This window comes from Nannospalax galili, unplaced genomic scaffold (assembly GCF_000622305.1).
Source record: "Nannospalax galili isolate Female #2095 unplaced genomic scaffold, S.galili_v1.0 scaffold120, whole genome shotgun sequence".
NCBI lineage: Eukaryota > Metazoa > Chordata > Mammalia > Rodentia > Spalacidae > Nannospalax > Nannospalax galili.
Window position 1 is genome coordinate 1,145,014 of NW_008350324.1, and position 20,112 is coordinate 1,165,125.

General features: G+C 48.8%; 2 protein-coding genes across 5 annotated transcripts in view; one reads left to right on the forward strand and one right to left on the reverse strand.

Moving 5' to 3' along the window:
* The window catches only part of Rnft2 (ring finger protein, transmembrane 2), a 69,952-nt gene extending 59,031 nt beyond the window's left edge, over positions 1 to 10,921 (reverse strand). For 3 of the 4 annotated variants that reach the window (XR_003851794.1, XM_008847461.3, XM_008847457.3), the window contains exons 1-3: positions 10,797 to 10,921; positions 8,906 to 9,079; positions 8,479 to 8,537 (exon numbers count right to left, since the gene is read on the reverse strand). Coding sequence is in view for 3 of the 4 variants with exons in the window: in XM_008847461.3 (XP_008845683.1) it covers positions 8,479 to 8,537; positions 8,906 to 8,929 (83 nt within the window). In the remaining variant the exon portion in view is untranslated. The remainder of the gene's footprint in view (positions 1 to 8,478; positions 8,538 to 8,905; positions 9,080 to 10,796) is intronic. The other variant, XM_008847459.3, reaches the window with a different exon arrangement.
* Positions 10,922 to 11,078: 157 nt separating this feature from the next.
* The window catches only part of CUNH12orf49 (chromosome unknown C12orf49 homolog), a 20,279-nt gene continuing 11,245 nt past the window's right edge, over positions 11,079 to 20,112 (forward strand). Inside the window, exon 1 of the mRNA XM_008847462.2 lies at positions 11,079 to 11,326. Coding sequence (XP_008845684.1) covers positions 11,216 to 11,326 — 111 coding nt within the window. The 5' untranslated portion in view covers positions 11,079 to 11,215. The remainder of the gene's footprint in view (positions 11,327 to 20,112) is intronic.

Consider the following 20,112-nt stretch of genomic DNA (forward strand, 5'->3'; position numbering starts at 1 on the left):
AACCTCCAGAAGTGAATCCTGAAGGTTTTATAGGAAGATTGAGAGAGCTAGAAGACACACAACACATGCATGCATGCACACATATACATGCACATACATGCTTGTGCACACACAATCTACAACTTATGCAGTTTACAATCATGCCCCACAGGACTCTGCCAGGAAGAACCCTATGGTCAGATGCTGCCCATGAACATCCAGAACCGTGGGCTAAACAAACCTCCTTTCTTTGTAACTCCACCCAGCCTCTAGAGGTCTATTCTTGCAACAGCAAAATGGATTAACATACAAGGAAAGAGGCAGAAAGCTATCACCCCCATGGGGATGGTGGACAGATAATACCAATAGTGTGGCTGACCCCCAACTGTCACCCCTCAAAACTTTGGATGGAAGTCCTAAGCTCTGGCACCTCAGAATGTGACCTTATTTAGAGGCAGGGTCTTTAAAGAATTAATAGTGAACCCTAATCCAATATGGCAGCTGTCCCTTTAAGGAAATTAAGACACAGGCACACAGTGGGAGACCAGCCTCTGGCACTATGAGAAAGAAAATCTGTTAATGAAACCACCCATGGCACCAGCCACCAGTGTGGTAGCTTGAACAGGCCTGTGATTGATCCTAGCACTCAGAGGCTAAGGCAGGAAGATCACAGGTTCAAGGCCAGCCTGGGTAACTTAGTGAGACTCTGTCTCAAATAAGTAAAAAGAAAGCAGGGGCTTATAGCCCAGTGGTAGGTTATTTGCTTGGCATGTATGAGGCTCAGGGTTCAATTCCCAGTACCTCCCCAAAGAGGGTCATAATTTTTACTGACAGCTTACTTTGCAGTATTTTCTATGACTTGACTGACCCATGAAATCTTATCACCCTGGGCAAGGAACTCATAACAACCCCATTTTCCAGGTAAAGAAACTGAGGCACACAAGACAAGGTCACTTGGCTAGAGCTGCATGGCTGGTGAGGGACAGAGAACAGGGATTTGGCTGTAGGCAGACTAACTCCAGAGCCTACATTTCTTTATTTTGAGACATGAATCCTAAGCTGGCCTTGAATTTTCTATGTAGCTGAGGCTGGCCTTGAACTCCTGACTCTTACCTCTACCTCCTAAATGCTGGGATTACAGGCGTGCACCAACACATAAGGATAGAGGGCGCCAGGGATCAAACACAGGACTTTTTGAGTGGCAGGCAAGTTCTCTACCCAGGGAGCCACATACCTAGCATTAAGCCCTTCCTACAACCACTTTGCTCCCCCCAAAGCCATTTTCACACTTGACCTTATGTCACCCAGCCTCTTTTTAGTCCATATATATTGATCACTTCATTATTACACTGAAAGCCCTCTGAGAGACTCCCGTTCAATAGTTCTTGAAGTCTCTACTAAGTCCTAATGACAGGTACCAATAGCATTCATTCACATTTTACAGAGAAAGAAACTGAGGTTTCCAGGAGGCAAGCTTTGCCAGAAGTCCTGGTGTATCTGGTCCCAGACTCCAACCTCCTGCTGGACCACTCTCATCTTTCAAAGGCCTCCTGCTTCAGGCTATTCTGGTCACTGGGCTGTCCCCCAACCCTGCCTTAGCCCATCCATTAGATGTCAGCTGACAGGTCTCCTCAGTGGATAGACAGTGGCCATGCCTTATTGAACCTAGTGCCCATTTACATGGGATTGATCTTGGTTGTGAATTTATTGCACATCTTTCCCTAGAGACCCAAGGCTCTCAATCCTGGCTGCACATTGTAATCACCGTGGGGAGCTCAGGGAAAATGCATGTGCCCTCATCCCTTCATAGATTCAATGTACCCAAATCTTTGGGTGTGGACCCTGCACCCTGACTTCTTAAAGCCCCTGGAGATCCCAGCCTGTAGTCAATGACAAGGATAAAAGCTGCCACTGCCTGCTCCTTTTGTGGCTGTGCCACAGCACAATGCACCTGGCACATACAGCATGCTCACTCAATGGTGTCTGAAGGAACCTGTGGTCACACTAAGGCTTTGAGAAGGCCTGCATTAAAAAAGAAAAAAAAATACCTCTGGGGCCAGCAAGATGGATCAGTGGGTAAAGGTGCTTTGACCTGAGTTTGATGTGTGGGACTGACTCCTACAAGGTGTCCTCTGACCTCTACATGTACACTGTGTTATATATAAACATGTCATTTTCTTTAAAAGCCCTTGATTAAGCCTGGTATTCACAAAACTCATTTGATCATGGATCAGAAAACCTATTAATGTTGTGCAGGACAGTGACACACATGAAGGGACCTTTTGGTCTGATGATGTCTCAAGGTTGTTCCCCTGGTTTCACAAACTGGACTTGGCTATCATGCTAAAGCTGGCACAGCTTGCAGGTGGCTACCTCATCACTCTCTCCACCAGGCCCTCTCCCTGGTGACTCCAACACCTCCTCCCTCAGGCTCTGGATAAAAGTATTGATGATATTAGTGACAACAACAACAGAAGCCACGGCTATGAGCCTCGAAGGGCCTTGGGCTTTCTATTTCAGAAAGCTCAGCTCAGAAACCATGAGTCCTGCCAGGTGCCCAGGCCTGGGTAGAGGCTCCTGCCCCCAGGGGACCCTGGGAAGCCCTTCCCTATTCCCCTGAGCTCACCCGAACTCCTGGTCCCCCAGGGAACACCAGTATAACTAGGGAAGGCTCAACCCACCAAGGGCTTTATTTAGCTGCACCCCCTTCCCTCAGCCCCTCTCCTGTATCCTGCAGGGACTGTAGCCTAAACTGGAAAGAATAGTCCTTGGAGGGTTGGGGGGTGGTGTACTTTTAACTTAACCACTTAAGGGCTACAGTTTAGATAGCCCAGGAGAACAGATCTACCTGGATACAGGCACCAAGATGTGGTGTCTTAAAAGCACAAATTTTGGGCTGGTGAGATGGCTCAGCAGGTAAAGGCACCGCCTGCCAACAAGTCTGACAATCAGAGTTTGATCCCTGGGACCCACATGGTGGGAGGACAGAACAGACTCCAGCAAATTGTCCTCTGACCTACACGGGCACCATGACATGTGTACACCCACTGACATACACGTGCACACAAAATATAGAAGTAAAATGTAGCTGGGCATGGTGGCGCTCGCCTTTAGTCCCAGCATTCAGGAGGCAGAGGCAGGCTGAGCTCTGTGAGTTTGAGGCCAGGTTGGTCTACACAGTGAGTTCCAGGCAAGTGGGGCTACGAGGAGACCCTATATCAAAAAGACGAGAGAGAGAGAGAGAGAGAGAGAGAGAGAGAGAGAGAGAGAAAAATAAAATGTAATATAAAATGTAAAATTTTGAGGGAATCAAATGGATCAATACTCAAATATCAGCCCTGTCCCTTTCTAGAAGTGTGACTTTAGATAACGAACTTCCCCTGCCTGAACCTCAGTTTCTCATCTGTAAAATGGTGACCTGGTATATGCCCGGTGGTCAGCATTTTTCTGCCGTAGTTTCTGCCCCCAAAGATGTCTGGGTTCACTTGAGAGCAAGTGCTAAAGCTATCTTCTGCTCAGAAGATTCCATCAGGCTAACCATAAGACAGATGCTGCTGTCTTCAGGCTTATTTGCAGGCAACTCCAACATTTCTTATCTGTCCTCTATGGCTGGAGAAACTGAGACTTTGAGGTGTCATTACTTGCCAAAGGTACTATGGATGGCAGCTATCCATTGCTATAACAAAATGCCCAAGACTAGAAAACAGTGCTGTGGAACTTTGTCCTCTGGGGATGACACCCCTGTTAGATCTTCACAAGACTGGGCCTTACAGACATAGGAGGGGGAAGGTCATCAGACCTTCACCCGAGATTCCAGTCATTCCCTCCCTCCTGCCTCCCACAGCTGGTCTCAGGAGGCGTTAGAGTACTTAGGTGCTGCAAGGTTAATGGAAGGGGGCGCTGGTGAAACAGCTTCCATGAGTTGTCCCCATGCTGGGCTGGGCTTTTTGGTGATGCCCTGCCTCTGAGTCACTCATGCTTCTGTAAGTAACAAACTCATGGTTTCCCAGGTGAGATTTGGGCGGACTTGTTTGTTGTTGGTCTCTCCATCCAGGGTGGACAGAAATACAATCCCCAAGAGAAGTCACACAATGCTTGGAAAGGATAAAGGTTTATTTGGATCAAAAGGCTGGGAATTCCAAGATAAGCGCTTGTGTCGACTCCTAACATGACCCAGGGTATCCTGTGATGGGACAGCAAACACGCTAGCTAGGGTCTTCCTTTGTTCTAGTTCCATTTCTGTTGCTGTGATAAAATACCCTGACAAAAAAGTTCACGTTTAGGGAGAAAAGGGCTTATTTTAGCTCACAATTCCAAGTTACAGTTCACCATGGCAGGGAGGTCGAGGCAGCAGAAGCTTCACACAGCTAGTCACGTCACGGTCAAGAGCAGAGACATGAATGCATGCAAGTCCTCTGCTCAGGCCCTTCTCTACACAGGACCAGGCCAGAACCCAAACCCAGAGAATGGTGCCACCCAGAGTGGGTGAGTCCTCCCCCCGAATTCCCCACAGGCAAACATGATACCCACAGTCCCTCATTAAGACTCCCTTCCTAGGAAGTTCTAGATTCTGTTAAGTTGGCAATTAAAACTAACCATCACATTCTACCTCTTCTTCTAAAGCCTCTCAAGGCTTTGTGGGACACCATCCTGAAGACATCACTTGCTCCTCCTCATCCCCAAAGGCCCTACCTCAAAACCCCAACAACATAAGACTCTGAGATGAAGCTGCCCAATTGTGAATCTTGGGGAACCCCGCCTTCAGACCTTGGCATGTGAGGAGTGGCTGAACTGGGGTTTTAAAAAAAGGTTGTCTGGGGGCTGGAGAGATGGCTCAGCGGTTAAGAGCACTGACTGCTCTTGCAGAGGACCCAGGTTCGATTCCCAGCACCCACATGGCAGCTATGAACTGTCCTTAGCGCCAGTTCCAGGGGAATCCGAAGTCCTCTTCTGACCTCCTGGGCATTGCATGACACAGGTGCACTCATATACATGCAGGCAATACACTCATACACATAAAATAAAAATAATAAATAAAATATTTTTAAAAAGTTGTCTGATGTATAACCAGGGCACTTCCCTGAACCAAGAGTGGTCCTGATGCTGGGACTGGGCCGGTGGGTACCAGGACTGGTGGGTACCAGGTATGCTTTTGCAGCTGACCCCAGTGTTTATGGGGTGGGAGGTGGAGAAGGCAGAGCATGGCCGCATACGATGTGGACCCAGGCGCTAGCTGAGACTCTGTTGCTGGGAGACTGTCACCCCCTGAGCACAGCCCCCCTGCCCCCAGGGTGTGCTCTCAGGTTGAAACACAGGGAAACTAGCCCTTGAGTTTGTTTTTTCATATTCTGTATCTATCCATTTGGACTCATACAGCCCAGGGCCAAACAAGTGTCCAAATAGGTTAAACCTCCCTTGACCCCCCCGCCCCCCTCCTTGCTATTTAACCTCCACACGTGAAGTCCATTTATTTTTGTGGCCCTAAACCCACCAGGGCTAGACACTAAAGAGCTAGAGACTACTCTAGGTACCAGAGCCACCAGGGTTGTTCAGACTGGCCAGTCTTACGCTGTCTGTTCTGCCTGGTCTTTCCTGGGCAAACATGGCAGAGACAGTGGTCTCTGCTCTCCTCTCCCCCTTCCCTGTCCTGTGATCAGCTCTGCTACTTCTCCAGAGTCCTTGGTGGGTGATAGCTCTCTTGGGGCTGGGGAGATGACTCAGTAGGTAAAGTGCTTGCTGCATAAGCATGAGGACCTGAGTTCGATCCCCAGCACCCATGTACAAAGGCAAGAGGCATGATGGCATGTGCTTGTAATCCCAGTGCTGAGGAGGTGGAAACACAGGTGATTCATTGGGGATCCTTGGCCAGCCTAGCCTAATTGGTGAGCTAGGTCCCAGAGAGAGACCCTGTCTCAAAAAACAAGGTGGATGGCTCCTGAGGAACCACACCTGAGGTTGATCTCCATGTGCACATGTAAACACATATGCACCCATTCACATATGAAGGCACAAACCCACCCACCTAGATCCACCACACCCACTGACTTTTCACATACACCGACATCAGTTCTCTGTGGTGTTCACCATTATGGACTGAATGTCTGTCTCTTCTAGATTCCTAGCTGAAGTCCTTGGCCCCCTAAGACGGTGGTGTTAGGAGGTGGGGCTCTGCAAGGTGGGGCACACTTGAATTTGGTGAGATTCATGTCCTCAGAGAAAAGGCCACAGAAACCCTTTGCCCTCACACCACAAGCAGCAAGACCACTGTCATCCAGGAACCAGGAAGCAGCTCTCATCAGATCTGGCAGGGATCTGCCAGGACCCTGACTCTGGACTTCCCAGCGTCCAGAACTGTGAGAAACAGATGTCTGTGGTGTGAGTCCCTAGCTGGGATATCTTTTTTACCACAATTAGAATAGAATATGCTGTCTCTGTAAATGAAAATCCCACCAGAATAGTCATGATCCAATGAGTCACATAGATCTTTCACATGGGGTCTGAGAACCTTCCTAGGACCAACAGCAGCTACGCTGTGTTGAGTAGCCAGTAAGGCAGTTTCCTTGTGCTGTTTGGGTGTGTGTGTGTCCCCAGAGGTCCAGTGGTAAAGGCTTGGTCTGAGGCAGTGCTATGGGCCTGGAAGAGCTCAGCAGGAGGACTTTAGATCCCTGGGGGCATGTCCTGGAAGAGGATTATGAGAATTCAGCCTCTCTTCTATTTAACAAAGTTGTTTTTGTATATATCTGTGTGGTATGTGTGCATATGTCTGCATGTGTGAGGTCACACATGTGTGTGGTGTATGTATGATGCCTGCATGTGTCATACATCTGTTGTGTGCACATCTGCATGTGTGGTCATAGATGTATGTCTGCATGCATGAGGTCACACAGTGTGGTGTGTATGTGGTGTCTGCATGCATGAGGGTACATGTATGTAATGTCTATATGCATAAGGTCACACATGTGTGGTGTATATGATGTCTGCATGTGTGAGTCACCCATATGTGCTAGTTTGCTAGTTGCTTTGTTGGTTTTTTTTTGTTGTTGTTGTTATTTTGTCTTTATTATTATTTTTTTTCTGGAGCTGAGAACCGAACCCAGGGCCTTGCGCTTGCTAGGCAAGTGCTCTACCACTGAGCTAAATCCCCAACCCCTAGGTCACCCATATGTGATGATGTTTGCATGTGTGAGATCACTGAGTATGCGGTGTGTGTAGTCTGAAAGTGTGAAGTCACGTGTGTTTGGTGTCTGCATATGTGAGGTCACATGTGCTATGTGTGTATGATGTCTGCATGTGTGAGATCATCTGTGTGTGTGGTATATGTATGATGTCTGCATGTATGAGGTCATACCTATGTATGTGGTCTGTGTATATCTGCATGTGTGAAGTCATGTGTATGGTAGGTGTCTGCATATGTGAGGTCACATGTATGATGTCTGCATGCATGAGATGTGTGCTATGTGTATGATGTCTGCATACATGAGGTCACATTTGTGGTGTACATCTGCAGGCATGAAGACACACATGTAATATATATGTCTGCATGTGTGAGGCCACATTTATGCAGTGTCTGCATATATGATATCTGTATGCACAAGGTCATATGTGTGCTATGTGTATGATGCCTGCATATATGAGTTCACATGTATGATGTCTGCAGGTGGGCATGAAATCACATGCATGGTGTGTCTATGGTACCTGCATGTGTGAGGTTACATACATGTGGCATGTCTGCATGTGTCAGATCACATGTGTGGTATGCATGATGTCTGCATGTGTGAGGTCACATGTGTATGGCATAATATCTTCATGTGTCAGGTCATCTGTGTGGTGTGTATATGATGTCTGCACACGATGTCTGCACACGTGGTAACAAGTGTGTCAATGTGCATGCATGCAGAGGCCCAAAGTTGACATCAGGGGTCTTCCTCACTCCCTCTCTACTGTATTTATTGAGGCAGGGTCTCTCAGTAACCTGAGCATGCCCATTCCCACTAGTGTAGTCAGTCAACCTGTCCCAGAATTCCCTGTCTCCGATTCCCAAGTGTTGGGTTAACAGGCAGCCTCCACGCCTACTTGGCTTTTATGTAGATTCTGGAGATCGGAACTCGGGTCCTCACGCATGTATGGACAGCACTTTATTCACCAAGCCCTCTCTCCCACACTCTGTGCCATGTTTTGAGAAATAATCACTTGTACCTGTGCACAAAGCCATCACTGGCATCCACACCACATGGTGATGGGGTCAAGGTAGCCCCTGAACCTGAGTTGTCATCTGATCTCTCAGCCCCTAAAACTGTGACCAAAGTAAACCTTTTCTCTTTATAAGGCCAGTTACCTTGGGTATTTTAGGCATGCAAAACTGAACAAACACCGTGCAGAGCAGTTTTCTAATGGATCTCTTCTATGCTTCCAACAACCCTGAGAAGCAGGTACTCAATCCACTTCCAGCCTGCCTTTCACCACCCGAGCCCCAGGTGGATGGAAATGGGAGACTCTTACCTTTCAGGTGGAATGTTGTCTGTGTTACTACTGTGGCGTCTCTGCATTTTCCTTAGCACCTGAAAGCCGACACACATGTGAGCCACAGCTCCTGACAACTTCCAAACCATTTCTATCATTTCTGCTGCACAAACCTCAGCTGCACATTCAGTCCCACAAAGGAGAAGTATCACCCCACTACACGGACCCACAAGTGGAGGTGGGCCACATGCAAAAGGACAAAGCAAGGAATGGGGTCGCATGCAGGTGCCAGGTGAGCTGATGCTACCTGCTAACTTGCTGTGTGACCTTGAACAAATCAGTAGCTTCTCTGTGCCTGTCATCTATCCCACAGGAGGGAGTGGAAAGGGTAGATTCAAATCCTCCTTGCATCTCATAATTTGATAAAGCAGAAGTGAAGGTAAGAATTCCCATGGGGACATGTCACCTGGTGCACCGCGAGGAGCCACATGGACTTCAGAATTCCATGGCGATGACACGTGTTGTGAGCATTCAGGGTTCCTGATGGGGATATGGTCACTGGGTCCCTTAGAGAGCAGGCCTTCCCCTCCTCCTCTTCAGAGGGAAGCACAGGTCAGAGGGTTCACTGGAGACTTTAGACCTTGGGTGGCACAGAGCACTTAATTGTGTCACATAACAAAACTTGGGACGTCACTGGAAACTTCAACAGGTGTTTCCATTTGCCCAGTGTCTCTGGGTAGTTTCTTAGTACTTTTTCTTTGAGACTTATGGCTGGTTATGAGCTTAAATATATTTTGTCCTACTATTATAATTTGAATTTTGGTTTTGTTGATAAAGTGCTAGCCACACAAGCATGAAGACCAGAGTTTGATCTCCTTTACCTGTGTAAAAAGTCTGTAATCCCAGCACAGGGGAGATGGAGACAGGAAGGTCCCTGGCCAGGCAGTATAGCCGAATTGGTGAGTCCCACATCCCAGTGAGAGACATGTTTCAACAGCAATGACTCCCAAAGTTGACCTTTGACCTCTGATCTCTATACACACACACACACACACACACACACACACACACAGCACCCCAGTGAGAGACATGTTTCAACAGAAATGACTCCCAAAGTTGACCTCAGACCTCTCATCTGTCCACTGACCTCTATACACACACACACACACACACACACACACACACATATAACACGGAGGCAAAAAGAAAAAAGAAAATCACAAAACCTGATTGAGGAAAAAGAAAATAATTTTAGAACTTCCAAAGGCTTCCCACTAAAACCAGAATAAAATCTGATCTCTGTCCACAGCCTCCAGGTTCTGCCTGATACTGGATCACTCATTTCCAACCTCAATCCTGTGAGTCACCTCCAGACCCACTGGCCTTTCCATTCCTTCTCCCATGTTGGCTTGTCCCCTGCCTCACAGCCTCTGGGCTTGCTGTTCCTCCCACCGAACGCTTTACCAGATGAAGGTTGCCAGGTGGTGGCTTTGTAGCAAAAAGCACCTCCTCCATTGGTCTCACCTCCTGGCCTTGCCCTGTGTTGTTCTCAACACAGCACTTTCCAATAAAGGACCAGGAAAGTAGAAAAGGAGAGATGGTTTCTGTAGCCAGGCTGAGCTTCCTGGAGTATTTTCCCTACGCAGATGTACCTAACTCTTAGCAGAAGGCTGTTGAATAGCGGCCTCCTTAGGGCCCCCCCACCAGGTGGCCAGACAACCCACCAGCTAAGTCTCCTTTCTTTTCTGGAAAATTAGCTAGGAAAAAAGTCCTCAGCATCATCCTTGTGTATCACTGAACTACATCCCCAACTCCACCATCTTCATACAGAAAGACAAGATCAGTATGAAAACGTTTTTCAAGAACTTGCAGTCTGGCTAACTAACTCCCCATCCTTGGGGAAAATAAAACACAGAGCCACAGTTTCCATCCGAAATTTGACACGACGTTCTAAAGCTAATGCCTAAGACCCTTTGTTAACAATATATAATTATTCCTATACTGAATCCTGGAATACATCTTGCATGCTGGATGCAAATGAATGATTGAATGAAGCTTCCTTTAAGGCTCTACTCCATGCATCCTGTCCCTCCCTATGAGAGACCACATCCAGTCTACGCAGTCTCAAGCTGTGTCTCCAGGCCGTTCCAAGACCGCACCGCCAAGCCCAGTAAGATAGCATCTTTCTTGCGTGGCTCGCCCTGGAAGCAGTGCACAGAACTGAGCAAACAAGGTCACGGTCGCATCTCATTCCTGCCACCCATGCATAGAGCAAAACCCTGCAAGGGGACTGTACGGACCGGGGTCCACACCTGACCACACCGCTTGGCAGAGAAAGTGGCGCATTCTCTCTTTACCTGCCCAGACAATTCAGCAATCACGGCCGCCTCATTCACGTCCAGCTCGCCAATCACTGGCGCGGCCCGGGCAGCACGTGACTTCCAAGTGCTTCCGGCCTCCGCTAGTCCAGTCTCAGTCGGCGCTAGGACTGGGGGTGGCTACGCCAGTCACTCGTTCATGATGACCCGCTCCGGTCTCCGGATTCAGCCAATGGAAGGCTGTGGATCCGCAGGGACCAATGGAGAGGAGACATGGAAGGGGCCTGGCGGTGACGTCAGCGGAGCGGGGAGGGGCGGGGCTGCGCGTCACGTGGGCGGCCCGCCGGCTGCGGGGAGCTGGACCGAAGCGGGCACTGAGCACAGAAGGGGCTGCGGTGTAAGGAGCGGGCGGCGAGGCCATGCCGCGGGGATGCTGAGCCTGGCGGCGCTGCACCGGGATGCTGAACTTGGCGGCGCTGCTGTGGCGCCGGCTGCTGCGCAAGCGCTGGGTACTCGCCCTGGTCTTTGGGCTCTCGCTGGTCTACTTCCTCAGCAGCACCTTCAAGCAGGTCAGTGGCTGCTGCTCCAGGCCTCCTCCCCCTGATCATTTTCCTCCTCCAGTCATCCATCCTCCCTCTGGCCCTCCTCCCTCTGACTCTTATTCGTCCTCCTCTGTTCCTCCTCCCTAGGATCCTCTAGCCCTTTGGTCCTCCCTCCTCCGGTCCTCCAATCCTTTGGTCCGACCTCAGATCTCCTAATTTTCAACCCCCTCCGGCCGCTGAGGGCCCTGAGAGGAGGTCATTCCCACTTCGGAGCTCGGCCCCCGTCTTACCTGGTTACTGGTGGCTGCACCGGTAGGCCAGGGCAGAGACAGGACTCAAGCCGGGCTCACCCTCTGTATCATTGGGGTCTTTCTACTCTGCACCTGTCCAGGTCATGGGCTAGGAGAGGGTTCTGTTCTTTTTCACTTCCTCGTGGAGGACCCAGGCTTGGTGCCTGAGAGGTGGAGATGGCTGGTTCAGCAAATGGCCAAGGGCTCTGTGGTCTCTCCACCTTGGTGACCCAGCAGGACCCTCGCGATGCCACTTTCTGTGCACACTTGGTTGGGTAGAATTTTTTTTTCATTCCCCAACCTTACTCTTTTTCCTTTGTTCCAGGGGAGAATTCTGGGGAGAACTGGCAGCAGGCTTTAATAGGAAATGTTATCTGAAGTTTACCCAGAAGCCCATCTTGAACACTTGAGTTTTTAGAGAGAGAGCATCCCCTAGGGTGTGCAAGACAGCCTTTAGAGAGGCATTTGTCCTCAAAGGTCAAGTTCATGCATTAAATGGTTAAATAAGTAGTGTGTAAATAAAGCTTCTTGTCACCCTAGCTTTAGGGGATGGGCAGGAGAGCCGTGAGGAGGGGAGGTAAGGAACTGTATCCCAAACACAGGCCAAGTGTCACAAGTCTTGTTGGCTGGAATATGTATGATCATACGAGCTGCTGCCTTTGTGACTTGTGTTTTCTGCCGCCTTTAGACTCATTATCACAGCCGGTGTTTCTTTGTCTGGTAGACCTTCGAGTGTTAAGTGCTGGGACTGGCCCCTGGCTGCCTCTCTACCACCTGCTCACCTGTAACCAAGCATGAAAACAACTCTTGATGAGGCCTTGCACATGTTGGGCAAGAGTTCTACCACTGAACTACACCCCTAGCCTTTGGCTCTTTTAAGACAGGGTTTCATGTATTCCATGGAGGCCTCAAACTTCTCCTCTTCCTGTCTCTACCTCCCGAGTGCTGGGGTTACAGTTGTGTCCACTGCACCCAGCTAGAACAGAGCTCTTTTTCAATTTTTTAAAAAGTATTTATTTATTTATTTGTTCATTTTTGGTCTTTTTGAGACAGGGTCTCCCTGTAGCCCCAGCTAACCTAGAACTCACTATGTAGACCAGGCTGGATCTCACGGAGATCCGTCTGCCTCTGTTAAGTGCTGGGATTAAAGGTGTACACCCGGCAAAAAAGATTTATTTTTAAAATGTTTTATTTATTTATGTGTGTGACTGAGTGTATATCACATGTGTCTAGGTGCCCATGGAGGTCAGAAGAGGGGCTCAGATCCCCTGGACCTGGAGTTACAAATGGTTGTGAGCCACCTGGTGTGGGTGCGGGGAACAGAACTTGGGTACTCTAGAAGAGCATGAAATACCCTTAGCCTTTGCTCCAGCCCCTGAACAGAACTCTTGATTCTCCTCTGCTAGTGTTGTACCTCCCAGTCTTCAGTGCCATAATTACACTATTCTTCTGTCATTACTCATCTCCAAAGTACTGGCTCTGTTTCTACACTGTGTCCTGCATCTCTCCATTGCCTGAACTAGAGTGGTAGCCCAGCAGGGCTCTGCTTTCTGTTTGAGTCTTCTCTACACAGTAGCATGTGTGATCAACTCTAACAACCATCCCACCATAGGGCTCCCCTCCTGTGATTCTTTGCTCAGGCAAGACTCCAGAATCCATTCTGGGTTCTCTGTGTAACTGAATCCCTTTGGGGCCTTTTGGGTCTGGTTAACTGACCACACTTGGTGACTCAGGCCATGCTGTGTGTCTGATTGCAGTTCCTTGCCCATGAGTTTGCTTTTCCCCTTGTGGTACATACTTAGCCCAGCATTTCTTGTTCATGTGCTTGTCTGTCTACCTCACCTCACACTCTGTTTTCCAACATATTTTTTTGAGAACAGGGGCCTGTGTGTCTCATTCAGAGACTCTTCCCTTCCAGAATACTGCCAGGTGCTTTGTGGGAACCAAATATGTTGAACAAGTAAGTCTTTTTAGTTAGGATGACTGCCTTTCCTCCCATCCGGTATGCTGCCAACTGTTCCGACTCACATGTGCTATACCCTGTGACTGTCCCAATAGCCATCTTTGAACTCCCACACGCCGTCTTCTGTGTGTGTGGTGTGTTTTATGTGTGTTTTTAGATTTGTGATCTGTGTCTGTGTTTGGGAAAGGGATCACCTTGAAACCCCTAGAACTGAGTCAGATTTTTTTTTTTTTCACTCTCTCTGGGCCTACTTCCTCCACAGTGGGCAGTGCTGACATACTACCCTCTTGGGTTATCCCATTTCTATGATAGATCTTTCCTCAGTAGATGACCGAAGACCGTAAAAAGGGCCTGGAGCCCAGCTCAGGGCTTGTTTAAGTCTCCTGGGGGTTAGGGTGAACTTGTACTCAGTTCAGGCTACTGTGACCCTACCATGGACTGGTGGCCTAACACATGAGAGTGTCAACAGATTGTGCATCTGGTGGACACACCCTGGCTGGCTTACCCTCACAACAGTGGAGAAAGCACACTGGTCCCTTCAACCCTTTATGAGGGCCTGAGTCCATTCTCAGGACTCAGCCCATGATCTTATGGAAACCCAATTACTTAGTAGAGTTTCCACCTCCAAATCTGTATCACTGTCCCTTAGTGTCACCTTGGGAGTGAGGGCTTTAGCTGGGATTCTGGGAGGATGGGTGTTCAGTTACTAGCTGGGCAGCTGCTCAGGTGGCCTGTGATGAAGCTGGCCCCGGGACCGTGTCATATGCTGCTCCACCTGGCTTTGCCCCAAAAATTCAGGTCTTGGAAGTGGGTCGGAGGACAGTCACATCAGGTGACACCCCTAACAGATTGTAGGAGGTGCTTCTGCACCCCTGCACCCTCAGCCTCTGCTCTGCCCCACCACATTCTCCTGTGCCACAGGCCATTGATTTTGGCTTACCTGAGATTGATGGTTCTTTATTTTTCGCGTTCCAGTCTTTGTGTGGAGCTTATTTCCTGGGCTGTTTGCCCTCGTGTCTGTGGATGAAGTGGAGTAGCCTGTGTGTGTGTGTGGGGGGGCGGTATTGGTCCCTTGTACTCCCTCCCGCCCTTCTAGCCTGTGGCTATTCTGTTCTCACCTTTGGGTGTCTTCTTGTCCCTTTGTAAGACTTTGGTGTGGTTAGGGACCTTTGAGAAGGTGTGGGCTGGGAATCTAATGCAGAATAGCCAGTTTTTCAAGCTTGGCTTCTTCTGTAGCAAGGTGACCGATGAACTAGCCAATGCCTACTGTGTGCAATGTTTTTAAAGTGGGATTAAAAATATATGAGATTCTGGCTGGGTGTGGTGGTGCGTGCCTTAAATTTCAGCACTCGGAAGGAAGAGGCAGCTGGATCTCTAGGCAGTTGAAGCCAGCCTGGTCTATATAGTGAGTTCCAGGCCAGCTGGAACGAGAAGACCCTGTCTCAGAAAACAAAACAAAACTATGAGATTTCAAATACATTTTTCTTCTGGCTCCCCTTTGAGAAACCAGATGTCCTAGTTTGCTTTCTGTAGCTGTGGTACACACCATGACCAAAGGTGACTTAGGAGAAAAGGGTTTGTTTCACCTTACACTTCCAGGTCATAGTTCATCACCGAGGGAATCCAAGACAGGAACTCAGGGCAGGAATGCTTCCTACTGGCTCCCTCCCAGCCTCAGATTCAACTACCTTTCTTATGGAGCCCAGGCTACATGCCTATGGATAGCACCTTCCACAGTGGGCTGGACCCTCCCGCCTCAACTACCAATCAATAAAATGCCCCACAGTTGCTCACAGGCTAATCTATTGGAGGCAATTCAGTTGAGATGCTCTCTTCTCAGGTGTGTCAAGCTGATAACCAGGATTAGACATCACCGAAAGTCTCCATCCTTGACTGGTGACGGTCTTTTGGGTCTGGGACCGTCTTCCTGTACTGGCTGTAACTGAACCTGCTTTCTTGCTTGAGGATGAGGCAGGGAAAATGACTCATTGTGCTAAATTGTGATCCTTGCGTTCTGTTGCTCTGCACACTGAGATGGGAGCTGGGTCCACAGTGTGAAAAACACTCGGCAGTTGAATCACAGGCTGAATTAGCACACACCCCCCCTCCTCACAGTTAGTTGATCAGACTTGGGTGTTTAGACTTTTGCTTGAGAGTGAATGAAGCAAGCCTGCTCCCTCACAGACAGCCGATGTTATGTGTTGCCTGAGATAAAAATTCAGGCTCCAAGTGTAAATGAGACTTCTGGAAACTGCATTTGCTACCAGAGCTTGTGAACTTCCAACACTGAAGGCTTTCCCATCAGCTCACTGGTGATACAAATGTGATTTTTTTTTTTTTTTTGATGCTATGTGACAGAAGTGTTTCACCACATGGTAGATCTGTGAAGATCTGTTCACAGCACAGTGCAGACTGGAGGATACGTTAGAGTGCAGGAAAAACACATCCACTGGTCTCAGACCCACACTGGGTCACTGAGAAACAGTCCACATTCTATAATGGTATAACTCACCCAAAGTATGCAGCCCAGTGGTTTTTGTAAAGTCACAGCTGGGCAGCTGTCTCCACAGCCACATTTCCCTACACTTTTATCAACTTGCTATCCCTCCCCTCAAGCCCTAAATAATCACTACCCCTATATTCTGTCTTTTTTTTAAACTGCATTTTATTTCCCGAGTGCTGGGATGTGTGTGTGTGTGTGTGTGTGTGTGTGTGTGTGTGTGTGTGTCTATGATTGGTGTGGAGGAGGTATTCACATGCCACAATGCTCATGTGGAGGTCAGAGGACAACTTTGGTGGATTGGTTCTCTCCTTCCACCATGTGGGTCCCCCAGGGATTGAACTTAGGTTGTCAGGCTTGGTGGCAAGAACCTTTATCTGCTGAGCCATCTCACTGGTCGAGTGGGTTCCAGGGGTCAAGCTTCAGTCAACAGGCTTGTGTGACAAGCTCTTCTACCCGTGGAACCATCTCTTTGCCCCATCCTGGGTACTTCTTTTAAATGGAGTCATGTAACACATGGCCTTTGGGACTGCCGTGCTGTTTTGGGGATTCACCTGTGTTATTGTGTGACCTAGTGTCCCCTGTATGAATAGCGCTTTTTTTTTCTTGTTTTCTACAGGGTCTCTACTGGCCTGGAACTCTATGTAGACCAGGCTGTCCTTGATCTCACAGAGATTCACTTGCCTCTGCCTCCAGAGTGCTGGGTTTAAAGGCACGTACCTCCCGGCTCTGAATAGGGCTCTAAAAAAGGACCCTGTAGTGAATTTTTGTGTGTGTTTGGTATGTTTTCATTGCTCATGGACACAGGCCTAGGAAGGAAGTGCTGGGTCAGACGTTAAGCCTGTACCTGGCTTGTTGAGGGTCCTTCTGGCCCTTGGCAATGGTTACACTGTCTGTGATGAACTTGTAAAAAGGGACACTTGTCAAATTTAGACATAGAGCTCGGTGTCGAGGGTTGCATGGTGGCTCCTGTTGTTATCTGCCAAACAGCCTCTCCTCTTCTCAGCTGCCTACACCTGTAAGAGGTGGGCTCCCTCCCACTCTTCAGCCCATACAGCAGCCAGCAGCAGACTGGACACAAGGACGACCTGAGGATCCACTGAGCCATCTTGCTGGCCTTCGCTATTATTTTTTGAAAAGCATTTTTCTTTTTTTTTTGGTCTTTTTGAGACAGGGTCCCCCTGTAGCCCCAGCTGTCCTGGAACTCACTAGGTAGACCAGGCTGGCCTTGAACTCACAGAGATCCTCTTGCCTCTGCCTCCCGAGTGCTACGAGTGCTAAGATTAAAGGCGTGTGCCACCAGGCCCAGCTAAAAGCATTTTTTTTAACCAATAAGACAAGTGCTAACATGTCATGAGCTCATTGTTTTTATTTGTAAATAAATAAATACTTGATTTAAAATGTAACATTTTCAGAATTTACATTTTCTACCTCCGCCTGTCCTGCATGGGACTTGTAGCTTGGTTGACTGCCACCCTGAATCTGGGTAGCAGCTTGCCTTACCTGTCCTGTCTCCACTGCTCATCTGTAAAAGTGGGGGTGATGAGAGGAGTGGGCTAGAAGGGGAGATGTTTGTGGAAGATGGAGGGGCTATGACACAGGGCTTCCCTGAGCTTAGCTCTGTGTATCTGAGACTCCTTTACTCAGAAAGCCCCTGACTGTGCCACCTGGGATCCTTGGCGCCTCTTTTCTTTGGTTTTCATCTTATGCTTTTGGGGATAATTTAAATTGTTAGAGATGGGAGTGCAGGAGAGGGGATGCCATTGGGACAGAGGGTTAGGGATGGTGACTGGCACCAGGTGACCTGGATGCAGCACTGTTCATGGTGAGAGTGGAGGTAGACTGGCAGGAAAAGTCTGCTTCCTGGGTACTTAGCTGCTAGGGGAGGAGGAGGGTAGGCAAGATGCTTTCACACAGTGATTCAGGATGTGCAGTGCATTATTACAGGGTGGCATGGTGGGTCGTGGGCTGGGCAGCTCAGATGCCTCTGGTCTGAGATGAATCCCATCGTGGAAGTGTGAGGGGCCCTGAGTCCTCCCTGGAGCAAAGGTCCTCCTCCCTGTCCCAGCCATGCAGTGCCCATAATCTGCTGGGTTGTCTGCAGAACTCTTTGAAGATATCTAATATATTCTGCTGGAAAGTAGTTAAGGATGCAAATTGGTGCCCACTTGAAGATTATGGAAAAGGAAGTGGGGTGAGTGGAGAGAGCTGCTAATCTGTGCCCCCCCCCCACCTTTTTCTGCTTACCAACATAGAGCTGTTTTCTGGAAAGTTTGCAGAACACTCACTGCACAGCAGGGGAGAGGTCCATGACCTCTCATCACCAGAGCTGCCCACTGTGGTGCATGAGGTATTTCTTTTCTTTCCTTTCTTGTTTTTTTTTCTTCTTTGCTTTTTTCAATTGAGTTCCAATTTCTTCACCTACGTACAAGTATTTCTACATCTTAAAAGCTGGAGTGATGGCTCAGTGGTTAAGAGTGCTTGCTGCCCTTGCAGAGAGCACTCTTCCCAGCACTCAGGTCAAGCAGCTCACAGCTGCCTGTAACCCCAGCTCCTGACGTCCTCTTCTGGTGTCCATGGGTACTGCACTCATGTAGTGTGCGCACGTGTACACACACACACACACACACACACATACACACACACACACACACAGTCATTTTAAAAAGCTCTTTATAGTTCTTGGTAATCCTCCGCCATCAGGCTACATTTGTGAGGCCATCTGGCCTTATCGCCTCCTTTTTTGAAATGCATGAGCAGATCTTTAGGTCACGCCTTGTGTGTGTGCTGTACTGCCTACATAGGCGTGTCTCTCATTTGACCTTATAATAGATCTGAAATGGCACCAGGAACTCCTAACAGGCCAAAAAAACAAAACAAACAACAGGAAGCGAGGCCAGTGCCTCAGCTACAGCAGTGACAAACGCTCTTGTGGCCTTTGCTCACTTTTGTCCCACTCTTTTTTCCTTGCTGCAGTAGAGCTGTGCGGACACGTAGCCTCTCCTAGGGATGGCAGCTCTGATTTGTATGTATCACCCTTACGGGCAGCCTGTCGGAGCACCTGACTGCCTTTGTCTCTTACCGTGGCACTTCGTGAAATTTCCCTATCTTTGAGTGGATCTTGAATGAAAAAGTACATATATGTGGTGAAAATCTTAAAGATGAGCTAGCCTAGCAGGGCAGAGAGAAGGCTGTGGGAGAGCCTCAACATGCAGTGGATAGAGCGTGCCCTCACACCCCTTCCCCACGCTCAGCCAGACCTCCACAGCTGGCTCACCGTTCCACCATCTCCACTCACACTGTCCTTCGGTAAAATCTGTTTTGCATTTAAAAGAATTTTACACATATGCCTGTTTTATCTGCATGTATGTAAGTTCAGTACATGTGTTCAGTGCTTGCAGAGACCAGAAGAGGACAAAAGATCCCTGGAACTGGAGTTAAAGATGGTCATCAGCTGCCATGTGGGTGCTGGGAACTGAACCCAGGTCTTCTTCAAGAGCAACCTGTACTCTTACCCACTGAGCCATCTCTCCAGCCCATACACAGTCCTTTGGGCAAGGTTCTAAATATTCATGTGTGACAAGTTCATGTGCTTAAAGGATGACCTTCCTTTTTTCCAGCAATAGAGTCCTGGTAGAGAGCCTTCTGGGATGTGCTGGTCCAGGAATACTTGTTTTCTTTCAGGAAGAGGAAATGGGGTAACTTAAGTATGCTGCTGTGGCCACCACCTGCCCCATGCTGATGCTGGTTTGCTGACCTCTGACTGGCCTTTGGTGGCCATCCATTCACCCAGAGTAGCCTGTGCTGCTCCGCCTCTGAGATTGCTCTCAGCTTGGCTATCAGCTAAAGCATGTGCTTCTAGGAGCGCCACAGGGTATGAATTTGCAGAGTCAAGCTGGGTGCACCTAAGGGAATCCCCACCTCCCAGGGCTTCTGCATCGGCTTGCTCCTTGTCTGAGGCTGCAGGCTTTGATTTTGCCACCTGCCCTGTTCTGCACCTGTTAGCCACTTCTTTCTTTGAGAGAGAGAGAGAGAGAGAGAGAGAGAGAGAGAGAGAGAG